Genomic DNA, 22,437 nt, shown 5'->3' on the forward strand with positions numbered 1-22,437 from the left:
CACAGCCGACCACCCTCCAGCTTCAGAGAAGGGGCTCACCCTGAAATCTGCCCCCGTGTTGAATCCCTGTATGTATGTGAGTTTCTATCACACTTTCTGCCCTCTCTCCCTTCTCTCCTCCAAGCTGGATATATGAGCCCAGTTTGGCTCCATTAAATGGCGCGGCGTTAAGTTTGTGCGGCGTTAATGCGAATGATCATCGCAGGGAATTAACGCTATGTTATATAGGTCTTACTTAAAGATGGCGTTACTCACATCCACACCCTGAAATAAGGCTTTTGATGGAGGGGGGGGGGGGGAGGGATTAGGGGTAGGAGAGAGAGTAATGGGACGTTTGGCCGGGACCAAAATGCTGCCGGTCTTCTGCCGCCAGGACTCTTTGCCGCAGGGCAGCTCGCTGCGATGTCCGCCACACCCAATCAGGTATATTAAGCGCATGTTTAAATTTCCTGTGCGGGACATTTAAAGGTGGCGTGTCGGAGCGGGCGTGTAGGAAGTGTAGCGGCCCCACACGTGACATTTAAGCATGCGCTTATCAGAGCTGGCTTCTGGGAGCAGGCAGGAATGGAGCGACATGTCCCAGCGGCATTTTGGACGCAGCCAGACATCAGAGAGAAGAGAGAGAGACAGAGAGAGAGACAGAGAGAGAGAGACAGAGAGAGAAAGACAGAGAGAGAAAGACAGAGAGAGAAAGACAGAGAGAGAAAGACAGAGAGAGAGAGACAGAGAGAGAGAGACAGAGAGAGAGACAGAGAGAGAGACAGAGAGAGAGACAGAGAGAGAGACAGAGAGAGAGACAGAGAGAGAGACAGAGAGAGAGACAGAGAGAGAGACAGAGAGAGAGAGAGAGACAGAGAGAGAGAGACCTCACAGACTATTCCCTTGTCTGGGTCATAAGGTGTCCTACACAATAGCACTGCTTAGTATATATGGGCCACGCTCTCCAGAACAAAAAACATGGCAGAAAAATCCAATGATGGCGGCCGCGTTTTCACCCAATTTGTTGATCGGGAAACACCGGTTCCCGGGAAGTATTTCATTGACGCGATAGCAATTATCAGTGCATTAACGAAGGACAATGGGCGTGCGCGTCTGTGTACATATTACTGACGTGAAAGACACGCGTGACAAACCCGACACGCACACAAAAACAGCAGATTTCTACATTAAAAAAAAGTTAATTTTGACCAAAAAACAAAAAGGTTGCTTACCCCTTCGTTGCTGACCGGTGCGCCTATCTGGCAGCGAAAGGGTTACGCAAGTTTGGGCGCGGCCGTAACGCCAGAAACCGTTTGATGCTAAGAAAACGTAAATGAAAATAATATTAACATTGGTTAAAGTGTGACGTCTTTGTAAAGTGCAGAATACACTCCATAGAACGAAAGTTATATATACATTACAATATCTCAGTAACGCGGAGGCGCGAGACGGAAAAGCAAAAGTCCACTTCCCCTTGCCTCCCCAAGAGCTGACGCTCTAACTGGCAGTCCTGCTGCCTTGATTTTATGAGGGGGGCCTGTTCAATGATCCATGGGACTTGGGAATATCTCCCAACGATAACATTGTGTCAGCAGCGGATAAATAAGACTATAAACCACAATTAAGCAGTGTTAACAAGGTAGCCCCTGAAGGCATGCAGAACCCAAACAGGTGGTCTCACACCTCCCCGCCCCCCCCATCCGGAAACCTTCCAATGCCCCCCTGAATTACAGCCCGACTCACAAATATTTAACTTCCCAGGTCCAAAATCTGTGAGATTTAGGAGCAAAAGAATTCCTGCTAAATAACTGAAAATGAGAGATGTTTAACGCTGAGACGGCATTGAAGTCTGTGGTTTAGGCCCATATCTACTGAACAGTGCTACCCCCCAAGACTAGAGATGGACCAACCGGTCAAAATCCATTTCGCGGAATTTCCCGAGCTTTCCGTTCCAGTTTGCGCAGATAAATAAAAAAACGCCATTGGATACAATGCGCTGGCGGGTTTTACCGATCCGCGGATTACGCAATGCGCTGGCGGGTTTTACCAATCCGCGGATTACGCAATGCGCTGGCGGGTTTTACCGATCCGCGGATTACGCAATGCGCTGGCGGGTTTTACCGATCCGCGGATTACGCGATGCTCCCTCCGCGGATTGGATTGTCGGTGTTTAAAAAACAAAATACGAAAACAGACGAATCGCCTTTTTTGAGATTGATTCGCGGAAATCCGCCAACCAACGGCATCGGCCGATCCGCTGCGAATTCCGATCCGTCCATCTATACCCAAGCCAGGGCTGCCAGGTGTCCGGTACTGAACCGGGCCGTCCTGTATTTGGACACAGTCCCGTAAATAGTGAGGAGAGGTAATACCGGACATGGGTAGTACCCCCATTTCACACCTCGCAAGCCCCCTCTATTTCGCCCCCTCTATTTCCCCCCCTCTTCCCATGTATTTCTCTCCCCTCCGTCCCACCCACTCTCTCTCCCCACCCCGTCAATTACCCCACTATCACTCAATCCCCCCTCCTCACTCATTCCCTCGCCCCACAAAAACATACAAACCCCCCTCACCCCAATTACATACAACACCCCCTGCCCCCCCTCACCCAAAATACATACAACACCCCCATTCCAAATACATACAATGCCCCCTCCCCAACCCAAAAGACATACAATGCCTCCCAAATACATACAATGCCCCCTCCCCAACCCCAAATACATACAATGCCCCCTCCCCAAATACATACAATGCCCCCTTCCCACACCCCAAATACATACAACATACAACGCCCCCCAAATACATACAATGCCCCCTCCCCAACCCAAAAGACATACAATGCCTCCCAAATACATACAATGCCCCCTCCCCAACCCCAAATACATACAATGCCCCCTCCCCAAATACATACAATGCCCCCTTCCCACACCCCAAATACATACAACATACAACGCCCCCCAAATACATACTCCCCAACCCCAAATACATACAATGCCCCCTCCCCCCACCCCAAATACATACAACACCCCCACCCCAAATACATACAATGCCCCCTCCCCAACCCCAAATACATACAATGCCCCCTCCCCCCACCCCAAATACATACAACGCCCCCCAAATACATACAATGCCCACTCCCCAACCCCAAATACATACAATGCCCCCTCCCCAACCCCAAATACATACAATGCCCCCTCCCCAACCCCAAATACATACAATGCCCCCTCCCCCCCACCCCAAATACATACAACGCCCCCCAAATACATACAATGCCCCCTCCCCCCACCCCAAATACATACAATGCCCCTCAAAATACATACAATGCCCCCTCCCCCCACCCCAAATACATACAATGCCCCTCAAAATACACACAATGCCCGGGCCCCACCCCAAATACATACAACATACAGACTTACCTTGGGGGTGGTCTCAGGCCTAGTTGTTGCCGGGCCCGGCTCCCTCCCTGCCCTTTGGGATTGTGGGTTTTTGTGTCCTCCTTAAACTACTTTCTGGCACCCCGGGAATAAACAGAAGGGGGGGATTTGCGGGCATTTTCAAGATGGCTACTCCCCGACACCCCGAAGTGGCGGCAGTTGCCATGGTGACGCTCGGTGCATGCAGGATTGAGGCCTGCGCTTGCGGTGAAAGCACAGGAGATCCACTGGGTTCAGTTGGTGGGATCCATAGATTTCAAGGCCTAGGACCATAAACCTAACTGCAAACATGACTGGGACAGTATACTCCTGGGGGTGCACCCCTCAGCCAGTGCTAGGAGGGACTCACAGGATGCAGTGACTGAGGGGGGCTCACAGGATGCAGTGACTGAGGGGGGCTCACACAGGATGCAGTGACTGAGGGGGCTCACAGGATGCAGTGTCTGAGGGGGGACTCACACAGGATGCAGTGACTGAGGGGGGACTCACACAGGATGCAGTGACTGAGGGGGCTCACAGGATGCAGTGACTGAGGGTGGCTCACAGGATGCAGTGACTGGGGGGACTCACACAGGATGCAGTGACTGAGGGGGGCTCACAGGATGCAGTGACTGGGGGGACTCACACAGGATGCAGTGACTGAGGGGGCTCACAGGATGCAGTGACTGAGGGGGGGCTCACACAGGATGCAGTGACTGAGGGGGCTCACAGGCTGCAGTGACTGCGGGGGCTCACAGGATGCAGTGACTGAGGGGGGCTCACAGGATGCAGTGACTGAGGGGAGACTCAAAGGATGCAGTGACTGAGGGGGGCTCACAGGCTGCAGTGACTGCGGGGGCTCACAGGATGCAGTGACTGAGGGTCTCACAGGATGCAGTGACTGAGGGGGCTCACAGGATGCAGTGACTGAGGGGGCTCACAGGATGCAGTGACTGAGGGGGCTCACAGGATGCAGTGACTGAGGGGGGGCTCACAGGATGCAGTGACTGAGGGGAGACTCACAGGATGCAGTGACTGAGGGGGCTCACAGGATGCAGTGACTGAGGGGGACTCACAGGATGCAGTGACTGAGGGGGACTCACAGGCTGCAGTGACTGTGGGGGCTCACAGGCTGCAGTGACTGAGGGGCTCACAGGATGCAGTGACTGAGGGGAGACTCACAGGATGCAGTGACTGAGGGGGCTCACAGGATGCAGTGACTGCGGGGGACTCACAGGATGCAGTGACTGAGGGGGGCTCACAGGATGCAGTGACTGAGGGGGGCTCACAGGATGCAGTGACTGAGGGGCTCACAGGATGCAGTGACTGAGGGGCTCACAGGATGCAGTGACTGAGGGGCTCACAGGATGCAGTGACTGAGGGGGGACTCACAGGATGCAGTGACTGAGGGGCTCACAGGATGCAGTGACTGAGGGGCTCACAGGATGCTGTGACTGAGGGGGGCTCATATGATGCAGTGACTGAGGGGGGACTCACAGGATGCAGTGACTGAGGGGGGACTCACATGAGGCAGTGACTGAGGGGGGCTCACAGGAGGCAGTGACTGAGGGGGGCTCACAGGATGCAGTGACTGAGGGGTCTCACAGGATGCAGTGACTGAGGGGAGACTCACAGGATGCAGTGACTGAGGGGGCTCACAGGATGCAGTGACTGAGGGGAGACTCACAGGGTGCAGTGACTGAGGGGGGACTCACAGGATGCAGTGACTGAGGGGGACTCACATGATGCAGTGACTGAGGGGGACTCACATGATGCAGTGACTGAGGGGGACTCACACAGGATGCAGTGTCTGAGGGGGGACTCACACAGGATGCAGTGTCTGAGGGGGGACTCACACAGGATGCAGTGACTGAGGGAGACTCACAGGATGCAGTGACTGAGGGGAGACTCACAGGATGCAGTGACTGAGGGGAGACTCACAGGATGTAGTGACTGAGGGGGGACTCACAGGATGCAGTGACTGAGGGGAGACTCACAGGATGCAGTGACTGAGGGGAGACTCACAGGATGCAGTGACTGAGGGGGGCTCACAGGATGCAGTGACTGAGGGGGACTCACAGGATGCAGTGACTAAGGGGGGCTCCAATGACTTAGGGGGGCTCACAGGATGCAGTGACTGAGGGGGGACTCACAGGATGCAGTGACTGAGGGGGGACTCAGGATGCAGTGACTGAGGGGGACTCACAGGATGCAGTGACTGAGGGGGACTCACAGGATGCAGTGACTATGGGGAACTCACAGGGTGCAGTGACTGAGGGTGGACTCAGAGGATGCAGTGACTGAGGGGGGACTCACAGGATGCAGTGACTGAGGGGGCTCACAGGATGCAGTGACTGGGGGGGCTCACAGGATGCAGTGACTGGGGAGACTCACAGGATGCAGTGACTGAGGGGGGCTCACATGTAAGTGGGGTGTCTGGTTTGGGGTGTAGCGAGTTCGGTGACTGGCTGGTGCAGTATGCAGAGACTCAGCAGAGGGCGCTGTGCGGAGAGAGTGAGTGAGGGAGAGACGCGGACAGTGTGAGTGTAATATTTAACCCCTTCTGGAGTGACCCCTCAGAGTGCAGTGTGAGTGCTCACTTCCCCATGCCCTCTCTCTGGTGTGTGTGTGTGCTCACTATTACAATAGATATATATAAAATACTGCAATGCATTGCATGTTCTCTCGGTCACTGTCCCCCTCTGCTGCTTTCCAGCATTAATGTGGGATATAATTAATATTAATCATTGTATTCATGTATTATTATTATTAATAATTATTATTAATAATATTATTGTATCATTATTACAATGGATATAAATAAAATACTGCAATGCATTGCATGTTCTCTCGGTCACTGTCCCCCTCTGCTGCTTTCCAGCGTGAATTTGGGGTTGGTATTAATTCTAATTCTTGTATTATTATCATGATAATAGATCAATAAAAATACTGCAATACGTCATGTCCTCTCTGCTCCTTCCCACCGTCACTGCCCCCTGAACTCCTTTTCAACATGAGTACCGTATATGAATACTTATTATTAATAATAATATCCTAATAACCAGTGTTCGACAAACCTATACATTTGCTCGCCCCGGGCGAGTGGATTTAACCCCCGGGCGAGTAAATATTGGCCCAAGCAGCACACGTTTGGTACTAGTTGGCGAGTAGATTTTTTTGTGTGGCGAGTAGATTTTTTTGTGTGGCGAGTAGATTTTTTGGTGTTTTGTCAACCACTGCTAATAACAATAGATATATAAAAATACGGCACTGTATCCGATGTCCTCCCAGCGCCTTCTCGCTGTCTCTGTACCGGCAGAACCCTTAACATGAATAGGGGTTATTATTAATACTAATCATTATAATATTCCGATCATTATTATTAATCACTATAGCTCTAAATACGAACAGTGCAGTGGACTGCAGGTCCTCTCTGGCAGTGTAGGGGTTAAGGACATACCAGGCACTGCACATTAACCATTAACTTGGCCTTCACCGGCAAATAGGACGATTTCTCTTTGCGATTAACTTTAGGGGCCACTGCTGGATTAACCCACGTGACACGGTGTGACAGAGAGCAGTCACAGTGAGGAGGAGGAGGAGCAGAAGGGACAGGGACAGTCACGAATATATAATAAGAATGTTTTTTTCCCCCGTGTATAGCGCTGAGCGTATACTCAGCGCTGTACATCGAATCTTTGCGGGCACGGGTTCCTGCTCGTTGAGCTTTTAGCATTGAAGCAGGGGGTCTCCGGAGCAGAACCTCTGCGCTGTTGAAAGCTCCCGCGTCACGCCGGCCAACGGGAAGCCTCATCGGATGACGCACCGGCTTCCTATTGGCTCCCGAGGGACGCTTGACCTTCCAATGCCGCCATTACGAGAACCCCAGCTGGAGCTGCTACCGGCACTCCCTACGGAGATCTGTATCCCGGGAAGCAGGGGGTCCGCGGAGCTGAAATTAATGGGGTTCAGCTCCGGAGACCCCCTGCTTCAATGCAGGAGCAATGAGTGATGAGTGCAGGTTTTACGTAACCCCTTCAGTGTCCGAGCCCCTAACACATCTTGGGGGGGGGGGGGGACCGTATATCCTGCCCAATCCTTTAAAAAATAATAATAATGATAAAGTTGGTGTCTTAGGATTTCCCTTCCTCCTGTAGGGTTTCTGTGCCGCGGTCCTGATTGTGCATGTTTTTCTGACGTCACCCAACCCGAGCCCTGAAATTGGATATGTTTACACTCTGGTGACTGCCTGGAAAATCCTGATTGCCAGAGAAAGAGAGCTAAGCACTTTGTACTGAGCGAGAGGTTATACCGCGCAGTGCCTAGCCCCGGCGAGCCATACCACTCCTCACAGCGGGCAGGGGAGACGCGTTCCTTGCTTAACCCCCGAGAGGCGCTGCAGGGGTTACGCCTTCGCTGTCACGCGCAGGAACCGCGGCGATATTTATCATGGTGCCCTGTCGCGTTGAGAAAGGGGGAGATTTACCCGTGGGTAACGCACCCTCTGAAGTGCACTGTAAACCAGGGACTGCAGCATGATGGCATCTAGGAGTGCCTTGTTGCATTTACGTCTATGCTGCTGGAGGTGCCTTCCTCCCCGGCCGCTTTTAGCTAAAGGTAACCCACTCCCTGGGTGCCTGCTGCATTCAAAGAATAAACTGCAGAGAGATCGCTTCATTCTAGATTGCCCTGGGGCATTTGTTTAAAACTCCATGCACGGCGTGGCCAACGAGGAGTGCCACGCTCAAATGACCACTTTTTTTTTGTTAAGAAGAGAAAAACAAGCAGGGTGGAGTGAGGCTCTAACCCCCGGAGTGCATTCACAGGATCTCCCAGGCCTGGCGCGTCACGCGCTGTTTGTTCTGAGGTGTTTTTTTTTTTGTGGCACGGCCGTGCGAGGTGCAGAGCAGAGACGTGAAGCCGTCGGAAGCGCCCGCGTCAGCCGGGCGGAAAATGTCAAACAGGTGTTTTAATTAGCCGAGACGGGGGGAACGTTTAGGATGGAAGCGGCAGATCTCGCGATAAGGTGCCAGCCGGGCAGGGACCCACGGCGGTGTTACCCATCTTTGCAGACGGAGATTGCCATCCCCGCTGCCGTTGAAAGTCAGCACTGTAGAAAAGGGGGTTTAAAAATGGCCGACGCTCTGCAGCTCAGCCATGATCGGTTTGGCCAACTCGAAAATACAGATCATGACTGAGCGATACGCTGGATAACAGTAGCGCCGCGCTTAACGGAAACATAGCTAAATCTCTGTTCCCAAGAGCTTACAATCTCGGGGGGGTGGGGGGTGATTTGCAGGAATGCACGGATGTTTGTTAAGGTAATGCTAATCCAGCGCCCCCAAAGTCATAGGTCACTTTGCAATTCCTTTTCGCGTTAAAAAAAGAAAAGGGTAACGTAACCACCATAGTGCGTTTCCCGGTACAGTACATTTTTTTCCCCTTGTGGATTAGAAGCTGTGAAGGGTTAACCCGGGGGGGTGGGGGGGGGGCCGCAAACTCCAGTCCTCAAGGGCCACCAACAGGCCAGGTTTTCAGGATATCCCTGCTTCAGCACAGGTGGCTCAGGGAAGTCTTCAACTGAGCCACAGATTGAGCCACCTGTGCAGAAGCAGGGATATCCTGAAAACCTGGCCTGTTGGTGGCCCTTGAGCACTGGAGTTGGCCACCCACTGGGTTAACCCCATCCCTGCCTGCGAGATGGCGGGGAAGGGTTACATCTGGCAGGAGGGGCACAGGACCCCCCGACTCGGAGCGCGCGTTGGTGCATTCCAGAACTGTGCAGAAGTTCACGAAAGGTGTGTACCCGAGCGATGGGTGTGTACCCGAGCGATGGGTGTGTACCCGAGCGATGGGTGTGCACGCTGTGGGTGTCTGTGCCTCCGCTCCGTCCTCCCATTCGGGACTTGGCTTCCCTCTCTCCGGGAGATCACATGTCCTGAAGGATTTCACAGGGGCAAAGGTGCGTCTCGTCGGACACCATGCGGAAGTCATCCTATACAGGTAAGCGGGGTCCCCCCTGCCTGGGCTCGGAGACCGCTGGAGGGTTTCCCATTATTTTGTGTTAAACACACTCTCTGTCGCCTTGCCTCTCTGTCCCTGTCTCTCTCTGAGTGTCTGTCTCTCTCTCTCTCTCTGAGTGTCTGTCTCTCTCGCTCTCTCTCTGAGTGTCTGTCTGTCTGTCTCATTCTCTGTCTCTCTCACTCTCTTTGTGTCTCTGACTCTGTTTGTCTGTCTGTCTGTCTGTCTCTCTCTTTCCCTCTCTCTCTCTGTCTGTCTCCTGTTCTCTCTCTCTGTATCTCTGTCTCTTCTCTTCTCTCCTCTCTCATACTGCGGGGCATAGAATAGGGAGCCCCCCCCCCCCTGGCTCGCAGAGCTTACACTCTAAGAGGTATGATGCGAGTCTCTTGGGGAGTGTAAACACCTTTATGTTTAACCCTTTCATCGCTTTGCAGGCCTGGTAGCAAAAGGGGCGAGGGTTGTCATGTTAAGGACGAAGCCCCAGTTTAACCCTTGTACCAGTTCTGTGTGTGACCTCACTGAAGCAGTGCATTAGACTGTAAGCTCTTCGGCCCAGGTGCATCCTCGCGTGTACTTTTTAGAACATACATGACGTACTGTATTTGAGTGTATAATACATACGTCCTGTTGACGCACTGCGCTTGCCTGCTGTGTAGAAGTAGATGGTGAGTTCTTCAGGCGAGGAACGCTGGGCCTGTCATGTTTGCTCAGCAAAGTGTCACAGTTACAGCGGCTGCCGTGTCAGCGCACGAATGGCAGTATCGTAGAACTGCTAATATATAACCCAACAAACCTTTAACCAGCGCGATCAACACGCTGCAGGCAGAAAGCTTTTATTTCAGGCAAACCGGAGCGTGAGAGGCATTCACTGAAGGGGTAGTGGATCAGTGGGGCAGCCTCACAGCAGAGGTGGTAAGGGATGATCCAATAGAAATTAAATTGGACTTGGGGATAGACGCAGGTAAGGGAAGGGGTCCGAGGGTTCGTAACGGGAGGAAAGAAACTTGCTCAAGGTCACGAGGAGAGCAGGGTTTGGTACTCCAGCTGGGCCCGCCCACTTCACCGAGAGCGCCGTTACCACCACCGGGCTGCCCGTGATAAAAATAAACACCGCGACTCAACCAATGAGCGGTGGCGTGCCGAGCGCGCGTGGCGCTGCGCCCCCGGGGCTCGGCGGGAGAGCGCGTTCGTACCTGGGGGAGGTGACACACGCAGGGAGACGCCGAGCTCACGGGAACAGGCTGGAGCCGGGCTTGGGTTCTTGTGATGGGCCCGTGATCAGCCATTAGGATTTCAGCGAGACGCGCGCCCTCCCCGAAGGGGCGTAACAGATCAGCGCAGGGGGAGGAGATTCGGGGGGGGGAAGCCGGTGTGCTACCGGACTGGTAGGAGACGCGCGCAGGCTACGAAGGCTTAACACCCCCCCTCCTCGCCAGAGGGGGGCTGGTCCTGCTGGCAGGGATGGGGTTAATAAATGCCGTCTTGTTTGTTAGAGAAGCGCTGAAGCAGGAGGTGACGCCGGAGGGCGGGAGGCAAAGGAGAAAAATCTGCGAGTTCGCCCTGGAAAGGGTGGTGGAGTCAAGGAACTGCCTCCCGGCAGAGGTGGAAAGGGGGTAATACAGGAAGGGAACTCGGGCGTGCGTGGGGTAGATATAAGGTTTTTACAGCAGGTAGGGAAATGGGCGGGTTAGGTGGGTCTGACCTGCCGGCACCACCTGTGTGGCCGTTCCGGTAGTAATTCTGAAGCCGCGGCTGGGGGGTTAATGCGGCCGTCTGGTTAAGTCCCCTTTGTTTATAGCAGGCGACACAGTCAGTGACTGAGCCACCTGTGCTGAAGCAGGGATATCCCGAAAACATGACCTGTTGCAGTCATTGATTTAGCCACACTGTGCTGAAGCAGGGATATCCCTAATACCTGGCCTGTTGGTGGCCCTTGAGGACTGGAGTTGGCCGCCCCCTGGGTTAACCCCTTAACCGGAGGTAACCCACCGCCTGAGAGCCTGTTTTGCTGGTAAGCCTGTCCCGACCTCCGCCGTTACTCCGGCGCTGCGGTGTCAGACAAGCGCGGGCACGCTGAAATGAGACAATGTAGAAAAGAAAAAGGGGTTTTCGCACACAGCCCCTGAGGCGTCAACACCACCTCCGCAGGAACCTGCCGTGCCAGATATTAGCTGTAATCTGCAGATAACCCCCCCCCCCCCCCCGCTCCCCCAATAACAATAGGGGCAGCTTAACCCACAGTTACAGATCTCTACACCCCGAACCCAAGCAGGGTCAGACGCCCAGGGAAGGAGACTAGAGAGGGGGGGTGTGGAGAGGTGCAGGGGATCGAAATGTGCCCAGCGCCACAGGGGTCACAAGTGGCATTGAGTGGGGTAGCTTGAACCCCCAAATGTACAACATTGTGTGTCCTGCGCCCTTGCACAGAAGGTCACCGGGACAGTCCCTACTTTCCTTACCTCCGGTACCCCTCTCTCTGCCACCCTCTGAATCCCTGTGCACTGCAGGAGTTGGGCTACCATCAAATACCCAGAGTGCCTTATTGCTGTGCCACCGCAGAGGTTCGTGGCAGGGTCAGCTAGTCCTGGTTTGACATTCCACCACCCAGGACACACAAGGGGTTAAGGACACTGATTACTGGCGAACGCCCAGCATCTGTCTGCTGCCGAGGAGGGAGGGGCAGGAACGGGGGGGGGGGGGTAAAATAAAGAGACAGCAGTTGTTTATTTGCCCCTACTGTACATTGTGAGAGATTTTAGGGATTACACCTGTCATCTTGTCAGAGGGGCCAGTAACGCATCGCAGAACGAGGACTGAGACTGCTTCAGGGGCCGGATACATGCGCAGGCGCCAGCCGAGCGCCCGCGCACGCCTGCAAAGGTGGGGGGGGGGGGGGCTGTGCATGCAAAGCCTGGAACATACATACATTACCGGGCTGGGGTAACCTCGCCGCCGGGACACCCGGCTTCGCCGCTATTATTTATTTATAAAATGTGTTACCAGGAAGTAATAGTGAGAGTTACCGCTCGTTTTCCAGCATGTCCTGGGCACAGTTAATATGACAAATAATACATGGTTACAAATACAGTTACATAAATGAACGGTATACATTATATACAAGACACTGCATGCACAGCTAGAGAAGATGTGTATTATAGGCTATGGGAAGCCCCTAACCTTACCCCTTACACGAAAACCTGTTAACCCCTCATTCTAACGCTACCCGAAAAACCTTAACCGCTTTCCCTAAAACTCCTAAAGTTAACCCCTACCCTATCCGCTAAAACCCCTAAAGTTAACCCCCTACCCTAAAACGTACCTTCTCATAGAAGCGTCCAGCGGCGGAGGGTCTCTGTGGCTCTGCGGGGGAGGGTCTCTGTGGCTCTGCGGGGGAAGGCCTCTGGCTCTGTGGGGGAGAGGCTCTGTGGCTCTGCGGGGGAGGGTCTCTGTGGCTCTGCGGGGGAAGGTCTCTGGCTCTGTGGGGGAGGGGCTCTGTGGCTCTGCGGGGGGATGGGAGGGGGGGTTGGCCACATAATGTCCCATTCCACCCATCACCATAATGTAGCAATGTATGAACCCAGGGGCCACCCCCCCACCCCCAGTTCCTGCCCCAGCACCCCTAGTCTCAGCCCCATAGGCACTGATTCGGACCCCGCGCCTGTCTCGCACGTGCGGTGGGAAGACCTCGCCGTGACCCCGGGTAATAAACTAGAATATTCATATTAATACTTCAAATTAATTGTTGAGGACGGTCCCGTCGGGGGGGGTTGGGAGGGGGGGGGCAGCCACGTCGATCCACAGTAAATATGAGTATGGTGCCTTTTGTTGGACCAACGAGTAGTCGGTGTGTTACAAGCTGTCCAACCTCTCAGTGTAGGACCTGATGAATAGGGCGGCCAGGCGTCTTCTCCAAAAATACTGGACTCACGTCACTATGTCCAGGGAGGTCATACCGGACACATACATGTCCAGTATTACAGCACCTCTCATTTTTTACTGGACAGCGTATCCAAATACAGGACAGTCCGGTTCAATACCGGACACCTGGCGACCCTACTGATGAAGGACCTTGAGAGGTGGGAAAGCTTCTAACATATCAACTTCTTATTGGATCCAATAAAAGGCATCATACCCGCTCCTCCCTGCCCCTCCTGTGTTACTTACATGGAAGAAGGGACACTTATTGTAATAGTCCCCTAATGATGCTTGTGTTATCTGCACTAGAAGCTTTATCTTGTGTTACCTTGTGTGGTGTTGAAGTTTATATGTTATTATCGGGCGGCAATAAGATGCACAGGATATGGGGGGGGAGGGGGGAATAAAGGGGCTATCAATTAATTGGGGGGGGGGGGTTGGGGATGGGGAATCTGGTACCAGTTCTGCATAGAGGGTGGTGGCTGCTTGGATCTCTAGCTTCGGAGGTTACCATGGCAACCTTTAGACTGCTCTGGGGTGAGCTCCATTTTAACCTCCCGGAGTAAAATGTAAAATGCAAACCCGCTGGCGATGGGTGCGGATTGAAGGTTGGGGTGGGGGGCGCACGTTTGAGGTAACCCATACTGTGCAGTGCATAACAAGCAGGCGGAGAGCAATGTAGGGGTTTTTTCTGCCTAATTGAGTTGCTGGACTCTGGCAGCGAGGGGTTAACGGGTTTTACAGCGAGAGACAGAAATGTACCACCAGGATCCCACCCCAGAGGTGGCTGCACTGCTGCTGAGATTCAGCTTTGCTGGGCATTTTAAATCGGGGGGGGGGGGGGCTTAAGACCCCCCAACTGGTCAGGTTTTCAGGATATCCCACCTGTGCTGAAGCAGAGACTAAGCCACCTGTGCTGAAGCAGGGACTGATTGAGCCACTTGTGCTGAAGCTGGGACTGATTGAGCCACCTGTCCTGAAGACGTAATATCCCGAAAACCTGACCTGTTGGAGGGTCTTGAGCATCGCTGTTTTAGAGGACGAACACACGAACACGAGGAAGTAAATGTTAACCTCCTCACTGCCACGCGAGTCGCCCCGTCCCCACCCCCACCCTGTCTGGCTGTGTCCCACTTTCACAAAGGTACAGGTATTCCATGCATTGTGTGACAGGCGGAGGTGAGTGACAGGCGGATGTGAGTGACAGGCGGAGGTGAGTGACAGGCGGAGGTGAGTGACAGGCGGAGGTGAGTGACAGGCGGAGGTAGTACCTGGGTCACATTCCATACTGTACCACAGACAAGGCGCCCTTGTCACCTGTGTGTGACCCTTGAGACACACACCTCCCTCTGCCGTTGTGACTTGGTTAGAACCCCGCTGAGAGGCGGCATTAACGGGGAACAGATTCTGTAGGATGGCACCTTTTATCATCTACTAGCTGAGAGACCCGGCGTTGCCCGGGATGTAAATGCGTAATAGGTAGTATTATTTATAAATGGTGGAACAATAGGTGACTGTTTGTTGTAAAGGTTGGATAATAATGTTGAAAAGAAAGATGGAAGAAAATGTAATACGATGTTGTATAAAAATGGTTTATTGTAACCACACCACAGTACAATGTATATTTTGGTGCTATAAGTGATGTAAAAATGTGAGGCGTGTGTCCTGCTAGGGTGTGAGGCGGCGGGTGGCGCGTGGGTTGTGAGTGCTGTCTACGAGTGGGTGTCCTGCTAGGGTGTGAGGTGGCGGGTGGTGCGTGGGTTGTGAGTGCTGTCTGTGAGTGTGGGTCCTGCTAGGGTGTGAGGCGGCGGGTGGCGCGTGGGTTGTGAGTGCTGTCTGCGAGTGGGTGTCCTGCTAGGGTGTGAGGTGGCGGGTGGTGCGTGGGTTGTGAGTGCTGTCTGTGAGTGTGGGTCCTGCTAGGGTGTGAGGCGGCGGGTGGCGCGTGGGTTGTGAGTGCTGTCTGTGAGTGGGGGTCCTGCTAGGGTGTGAGGCGGTGGGTCAGTGATGTCGGTGCGTAGGGGCGGGAGGCAGCAGGTGTGTGTGGCGGCAGGTATGTGTCGAGTGTGGCGGGTGTCTGTTGAGTGCGTGCAGCGGCTGTGAGGCGGTGGGTGAAAGGCAGAGGCGGCCGGAGTAAGGGCGGGTGAAAGGCAGAGGCGGGGGTGGGGAGGCGGTAAGGCGGGCAGGAAGGCGAAGGGCGGCGGGAAGGGGAGGAGGGGGTGGTGGAGGGGGGGGAGGCGGTGGGAAGGGGTGGGGGAGGCGGTGGGAAGGCGTGGGGGAGGCGAAGGGGGGGGGGTGGAGGGGAGGCGAAGGGGGGGGGTGGAGGGGAGGCGAAGGGGGGGGGTGGAGGGGAGGCGAAGGGGGGGGTGGAGGGGAGGCGAAGGGGGTGGGTGGAGGGGAGGTGAAGGGGGGGGGTGGAGGGGAGGTGAAGAGGGGTGAGGGGAGGTGAACGGGGGTGAGGGGTGGGTGAGGGGAGGTGAAGGCCGCTCACTCACCCGTCCGGCAGGTCCCACGTGGATCTGAGGCGGGAGGCAGCGTGTTGTGGCCGCTCCCCCGCTGTGTCCCGGCCGCCGCCATCTTGGGTACTCGGCGCCGCGAGGCAGCCTGCCTGGCCACTGGCTGTTCCCCCGCCGGGGAGGGGTGAGTTGTAGCGCCGGGGAGGGGGGGCATGTATATGTGTGGGGGGGGAGAGGTGGGAGATATAGAAGGGGGGGTCTCGCACGGCCGCTGACACTGGGTGGGGGGGGCGCTGAAGGGGTAATAATAGTGTGTGTGTCCCGCTGACTGTAGCGGCGCCGGGGGAGGGGGGGGCGGGGTGAAAGCGCGGGAGACACGGGGAGAGGAGGAGGTGCGCGCGGGTGCTGCTAACACTGTGAGCCCCGCTAATGTATGTAAGTGTGTGTGTGTGTGTGTGTGTGTGTGTGTGTGTGTGTGTGTGTGTGGCCCCCCCTTCACTGCCAGAGGGGCCAGCCCCACACCCCTCTCTGTGTGTCCCAGGGCATAAAATGGATAGTAGTGCGGCGCAACTGCGCATGTCCAATGAACGGCTCCCAGATGACTAGTTCAACATAACTTTATTTGACACACACCAGGGCTACACCAGCATCTCCCCCTCAACGCGTTTCACCCTTACGCAGAGGGCTTCGTCCCAGGGCATAGCATGTTTTCTTCTTGCATCGCACGTAGATTATTTCGCAGGCACGAATCCCTGAGCCGCAGAGCTTACAATCTCCCGGGGCCACAGGGAGATAGAGTGACGTGCCCAAGGTCACAAGGAGCCGACACCGGGAATTGAACCAGGTTCCCCGGCTTCACACTCAGTGTCATTATCAGTCAGAGCCGTTACTCGCTGTGACGTGGAGTCCCCGGGTATACGCTGTACATGTATGTCCCTGTGACGTGGAGTCCCCGGGTATACGCTGTACATGTATGTCCCTGTGACGTGGAGTCCCCGGGTATACGCTCTACATGTATGTCCCTGTGACGTGGAGTCCCGGGTATACGCTGTACATGTATGTCCCTGTGAGGTGGAGTCCCCGGGTATACGCTATACATGTATGTCCCTGTGACGTGGAGTCCCGGGTATACGCTGTACATGTATGTCCCTGTGACGTGGAGTCCCCGGGTATACGCTGTACATGTATGTCCCTGTGACGTGGAGTCCCGGGTATACACTGTACATGTATGTCCCTGTGACGGGGAGTCCCCGGGTATACGCTGTACATGTATGTCCCTGTGACGTGGAGTCCCTGGGTATACGCTGTACATGTATGTCCCTGTGAGGTGGAGTCCCCGGGTATACGCTGTACATGTATGTCCCTGTGACGTGGAGTCCCGGGTATACGCTGTACATGTATGTCCCTGTGACGTGGAGTCCCCGGGTATACGCTGTACACGTATGTCCCTGTGACGTGGAGTCCCGGGTATACACTGTACATGTATGTCCCTGTGACGGGGAGTCCCCGGGTATACGCTGTACATGTATGTCCCTGTGAGGTGGAGTCCCCGGGTATACGCTGTACATGTATGTCCCTGTGAGGTGGAGTCCCCGGGTATACGCTGTACATGTATGTCCCTGTGACGTGGAGTCCCGGGTATACACTGTACATGTATGTCCCTGTGACGGGGAGTCCCCGGGTATACGCTGTACATGTATGTCCCTGTGACGTGGAGTCCCTGGGTATACGCTGTACATGTATGTCCCTGTGACGTGGAGTCCCGGGTATACGCTGTACATGTATGTCCCTGTGACGTGGAGCCCCGGGTATACACTGTACATGTATGTCCCTGTGAGGTGGAGTCCCCGGCTATACGCTGTACATGTATGTCCCTGTGACGTGGAGTCCCGGGTATACACTGTACATGTATGTCCCTGTGACGTGGAGTCCCCGGGTATACGCTGTACATGTATGTCCCTGTGACGTGGAGTCCCCGGGTATACGCTGTACATGTATGTCCCTGTGAGGTGGAGTCCCCGGGTATACACTGTACATGTATGTCCCTGTGACGTGGAGTCCCCGGGTATAAGCTGTACATGTATGTCCCTGTGACGGGGAGTCCCGGGTATAAGCTGTACATGTATGTCCCTGTGACGGGGAGTCCCGGGTATACGCTGTACATGTATGTCCCTGTGACGTGGAGTCCCCGGGTATACGCTGTACATGTATGTCCCTGTGACGTGGAGTCCCGGGTATACGCTGTACATGTATGTCCCTGTGAGGTGCAGTCCCCGGGTATACGCTGTACATGTATGTCCCTGTGACGTGGAGTCCCGGGTATACGCTGTACATGTATGTCCCTGTGAGGTGGAGTCCCCGGGTATACACTGTACATGTATGTCCCTGTGAGGTGGAGTCCCCGGGTATACACTGTACATGTATGTCCCTGTGACGTGGAGTCCCCGGGTATACGCTGTACATGTATGTCCCTGTGAGGTGGAGTCCCCGGGTATACGCTGTACATGTATGTCCCTGTGAGGTGGAGTCCCCGGGTATACGCTGTACATGTATGTCCCTGTGAGGTGGAGTCCCCGGGTATACACTGTACATGTATGTCCCTGTGACGTGGAGTCCCCGGGTATACGCTGTACATGTATGTCCCTGTGACGTGGAGTCCCCGGGTATACGCTGTACATGTATGTCCCTGTGACGTGGAGTCCCGGGTATACGCTGTACATGTATGTCCCTGTGACGTGGAGTCCCGGGTATACGCTGTACATGTATGTCCCTGTGAGGTGGAGTCCCCGGGTATACACTGTACATGTATGTCCCTGTGAGGTGGAGTCCCCGGGTATACACTGTACATGTATGTCCCTGTGATGTGGAGTCCCCGGGTATACACTGTACATGTATGTCCCTGTGACGTGGAGTCCCCGGGTATACGCTGTACATGTATGTCCCTGTGACGTGGAGTCCCCGGGTATACGCTGTACATGTATGTCCCTGTGAGGTGGAGTCCCCGGGTATACGCTGTACATGTATGTCCCTGTGATGTGGAGTCCCCGGGTATACGCTGTACATGTATGTCCCTGTGAGGTGGAGTCCCCGGGTATACGCTGTACATGTATGTCCCTGTGAGGTGTAGTCCCCGGGTATACGCTGTACATGTATGTCCCTGTGACGTGGAGTCCCCGGGTATACGCTGTACATGTATGTCCCTGTGACGTGGAGTCCCCGGGTATACACTGTACATGTATGTCCCTGTGACGGGGAGTCCCGGGTATACGCTGTACATGTATGTCCCTGTGACGAGGAGTCCCGGGTATACGCTGTACATGTATGTCCCTGTGACGTGGAGTCCCCGGGTATACGCTGTACATGTATGTCCCTGTGACGTGGAGTCCCCGGGTATACGCTGTACATGTATGTCCCTGTGATGTGGAGTCCCCGGGTATACGCTGTACATGTATGTCCCTGTGACGTGGAGTCCCGGATATACGCTGTACATGTATGTCCCTGTGACGTGGAGTCCCTGGGTATACGCTGTACATGTATGTCCCTGTGACGGGGAGTCCCGGGTATAAGCTGTACATGTATGTCCCTGTGACGGGGAGTCCCGGGTATACGCTGTACATGTATGTCCCTGTGACGTGGAGTCCCCTTGTATACGCTGTACATGTATGTCCCTGTGACGGGGAGTCCCGGGTATACGCTGTACATGTATGTCCCTGTGAGGTGGAGTCCCCGGGTATACGCTGTACATGTATGTCCCTGTGATGTGGAGTCCCCGGGTATACGCTGTACATGTATGTCCCTGTGAGGTGGAGTCCCCGGGTATACGCTGTACATGTATGTCCCTGTGAGGTGTAGTCCCCGGGTATACGCTGTACATGTATGTCCCTGTGACGTGGAGTCCCCGGGTATACGCTGTACATGTATGTCCCTGTGACGTGGAGTCCCCGGGTATACACTGTACATGTATGTCCCTGTGACGGGGAGTCCCGGGTATACGCTGTACATGTATGTCCCTGTGACGAGGAGTCCCGGGTATACGCTGTACATGTATGTCCCTGTGACGTGGAGTCCCCGGGTATACGCTGTACATGTATGTCCCTGTGACGTGGAGTCCCCGGGTATACGCTGTACATGTATGTCCCTGTGATGTGGAGTCCCCGGGTATACGCTGTACATGTATGTCCCTGTGACGTGGAGTCCCGGATATACGCTGTACATGTATGTCCCTGTGACGTGGAGTCCCTGGGTATACGCTGTACATGTATGTCCCTGTGACGGGGAGTCCCGGGTATAAGCTGTACATGTATGTCCCTGTGACGGGGAGTCCCGGGTATACGCTGTACATGTATGTCCCTGTGACGTGGAGTCCCCTTGTATACGCTGTACATGTATGTCCCTGTGACGGGGAGTCCCGGGTATACGCTGTACATGTATGTCCGTGTGTCGTGGAGTCCCCGGGTATACGCTGTACATGTATGTCCCTGTGACGTGGAGTCCCCGGCTATACGCTGTACATGTATGTCCCTGTGACGGGGAGTCCCGGGTATACGCTGTACATGTATGTATGTGTAACCTTGCTATTTCTCACAAACCTTTATTCTGCCCATATTTGGTCTCGGAGTTAGGGGGTCTTTAGGAAGCCTGTGTCTGTTCCCCCCCCCCCCTCCCGGTGGGCTTCTGCTTTATAAAGATCAGCAGTTTTCACTCAGTTCTGGTTCTGCTCAGGTTAACCTCTCATCTGCCAGGCTGCTGAGAAATGCATTGTGGGTCTGTCTGGCAGGGAATGGTGAACTGCTGCAGCATGTGTGCCTGAGGTTATATGGGGCACATATTTAATTTGGATAATGTTAGCACAAGTACTGAAACTGAGTGTCTCCATTAAAAATCCTGTCATATACAGTAACCTCTCCCTATAACTCCTCCTATTGCTCCATATACCGGTATACACATACACGCCAGAGAGGTAATACCGGTATACACATACACCCCCCAGAGAGGTAATACCGGTATACACATACACGCCCAGATAGGTAATACCGTTATACACATACACGCCCAGATAGGTAATACCGGTATACACGTACACCCCCAGAGAGGTAATACCGGTATACACATACACGCCAGAGAGGTAATACCGGTATACACATACACGCCCAGAGAGGTATTACCGGTATACACACACACGCCCAGAGAGGTAATACCGGTATACACATACACGCTCAGAGAGGTAATACCGGTATACACATACACGCCCAGAGAGGTAATACCGGTATACACATACACACCCAGAGAGGTAATACCGGTATACACATACACACCCAGAGAGGTAATACCGGTATACACATACACTCCCAGAGAGGTAATACCGGTATACACATACAGAGAGGTAATACCGGTATATACATACAGAGAGGTAATACCGGTATACATATACACTCCCAGAGAGGTAATACCGGTATACACATACACTCCCTGAGAGGTAATACCGGTATACACATACACTCCCAGAGTGGTACTACCGGTATACACATACACGCCCAGAGAGGTAATACCGGTATACACATACACGTCCAGAGAGGTAATACCAGTATACACATACACATACAGAGAGGTAATACCGGTATACACATTCAGAGAGGAAATACCGGTATACACATACAGAGAGGAAATACCGGTATACACGTACATATACATACACGCCCAGTATTTCCTCTCAGTTCCTTACTGGCCGCCCTAGGCTCAGTCAGCGACATGTTGGTTCCCTTGAGGACCGGAGTTGGCCGCTCGGTGTATGAATGTAACGGCTGCACCAGAGCGCTCAGGAAGCTCTCTCTCCGTGCCATTGCCGGGGCGGTACAAGTCCCTGCCGATATTGGCCGCATCTTCCAGTTTTCCATTCCAAGCAGCTCGCCCCATGAGAGAGCGCCGGGGATGTGTCAGGGATGCCGACATTAGGAGAGATACAGGGGTTCAATAGCCCCCGCTTCAGCACAGGTGGCTCAATCAGCCCCAGCTTCAGCACAGGTGGCTCAATCAGCCCCAGCTTCAGCACAGGTGGCCTCAATCAGTGGCTCAGTCGGTTAGCCACCTGTGCCAAAGCTGGGATATCCTTAAAACCTGAGCTGTTGGGGGGGGGGAGGGGGGCTTTAGCCGGGAGAGTCCTGGATTTTCATTAAATGTCCCGCTGAACTGACAATTTTCTCAGAACGTCGCGCGTCCCTGGGGGTTTTCCGCGTTTCCCTGATTTGGACTCGCTATAAAACTCTTAATCCGTAGAGATAGACGCGGCGCGTTTTTATGCGATTGGATCCTATCCGAGAGGAAACATTTGGATGAGATTGGTAAACTGTAAAGAGACGATTTATTCATATAAAGGCACGCCGTCATTTCGCTGCACCGGGGAGGGTTCGCGTTACGCTAGGAATCTGAAATCCATCGATAGCACGGCACAAATGGGGCGCGATTACACACACCCCCTTATAATATTTATTTATTAGTGGTCATTTGATTTATATAAATCATTTCTTTAATGTGTCCTGGTTCCGACTTTTGAAAATCTCATCACCCTGCCATCAATTTTAATATTTGTCACTCTAAGGGACCCTATTCTATATGGATTTTAATGGGAATTCTTGTCACTTTGGACAACGTAGGATATC

At 54.0% G+C, this 22,437-nt stretch overlaps 2 protein-coding genes across 4 annotated transcripts in view; one reads left to right on the forward strand and one right to left on the reverse strand.

Annotated features, from left to right (window-relative positions):
* The window catches only part of UTS2R (urotensin 2 receptor), a 139,484-nt gene extending 135,708 nt beyond the window's left edge, over positions 1-3,776 (reverse strand). The window contains exons 1-2 of one of the 2 annotated variants that reach the window (XR_012789791.1): positions 3,396-3,773; positions 1,212-1,298 (exon numbers count right to left, since the gene is read on the reverse strand). The gene's annotated coding sequence lies outside the window, so the exon portion shown is untranslated. Of the gene's footprint in view, positions 1-1,211; positions 1,299-3,395 lie in introns of both variants that reach the window. The other variant, XM_075579726.1, reaches the window with a different exon arrangement.
* Positions 1-22,437, forward strand: part of SEPTIN9 (septin 9) — a 134,339-nt gene that overhangs the window by 2,039 nt on the left and 109,863 nt on the right. The window contains exon 1 of one of the 2 annotated variants that reach the window (XM_075579723.1): positions 9,254-9,395. The exons of the other annotated variant lie outside the window; for it this stretch is intronic. Within the exon in view, the coding sequence (XP_075435838.1) occupies positions 9,374-9,395 (22 nt within the window). The 5' untranslated portion in view covers positions 9,254-9,373. Of the gene's footprint in view, positions 1-9,253; positions 9,396-22,437 lie in introns of those variants that run through there. 2 annotated transcript variants of the gene reach the window in all.

The sequence above is a fragment of the Ascaphus truei genome, chromosome 22 (genome assembly GCF_040206685.1).
Source record: "Ascaphus truei isolate aAscTru1 chromosome 22, aAscTru1.hap1, whole genome shotgun sequence".
In the NCBI taxonomy this organism is placed as follows: Eukaryota; Metazoa; Chordata; class Amphibia; order Anura; family Ascaphidae; genus Ascaphus; species Ascaphus truei.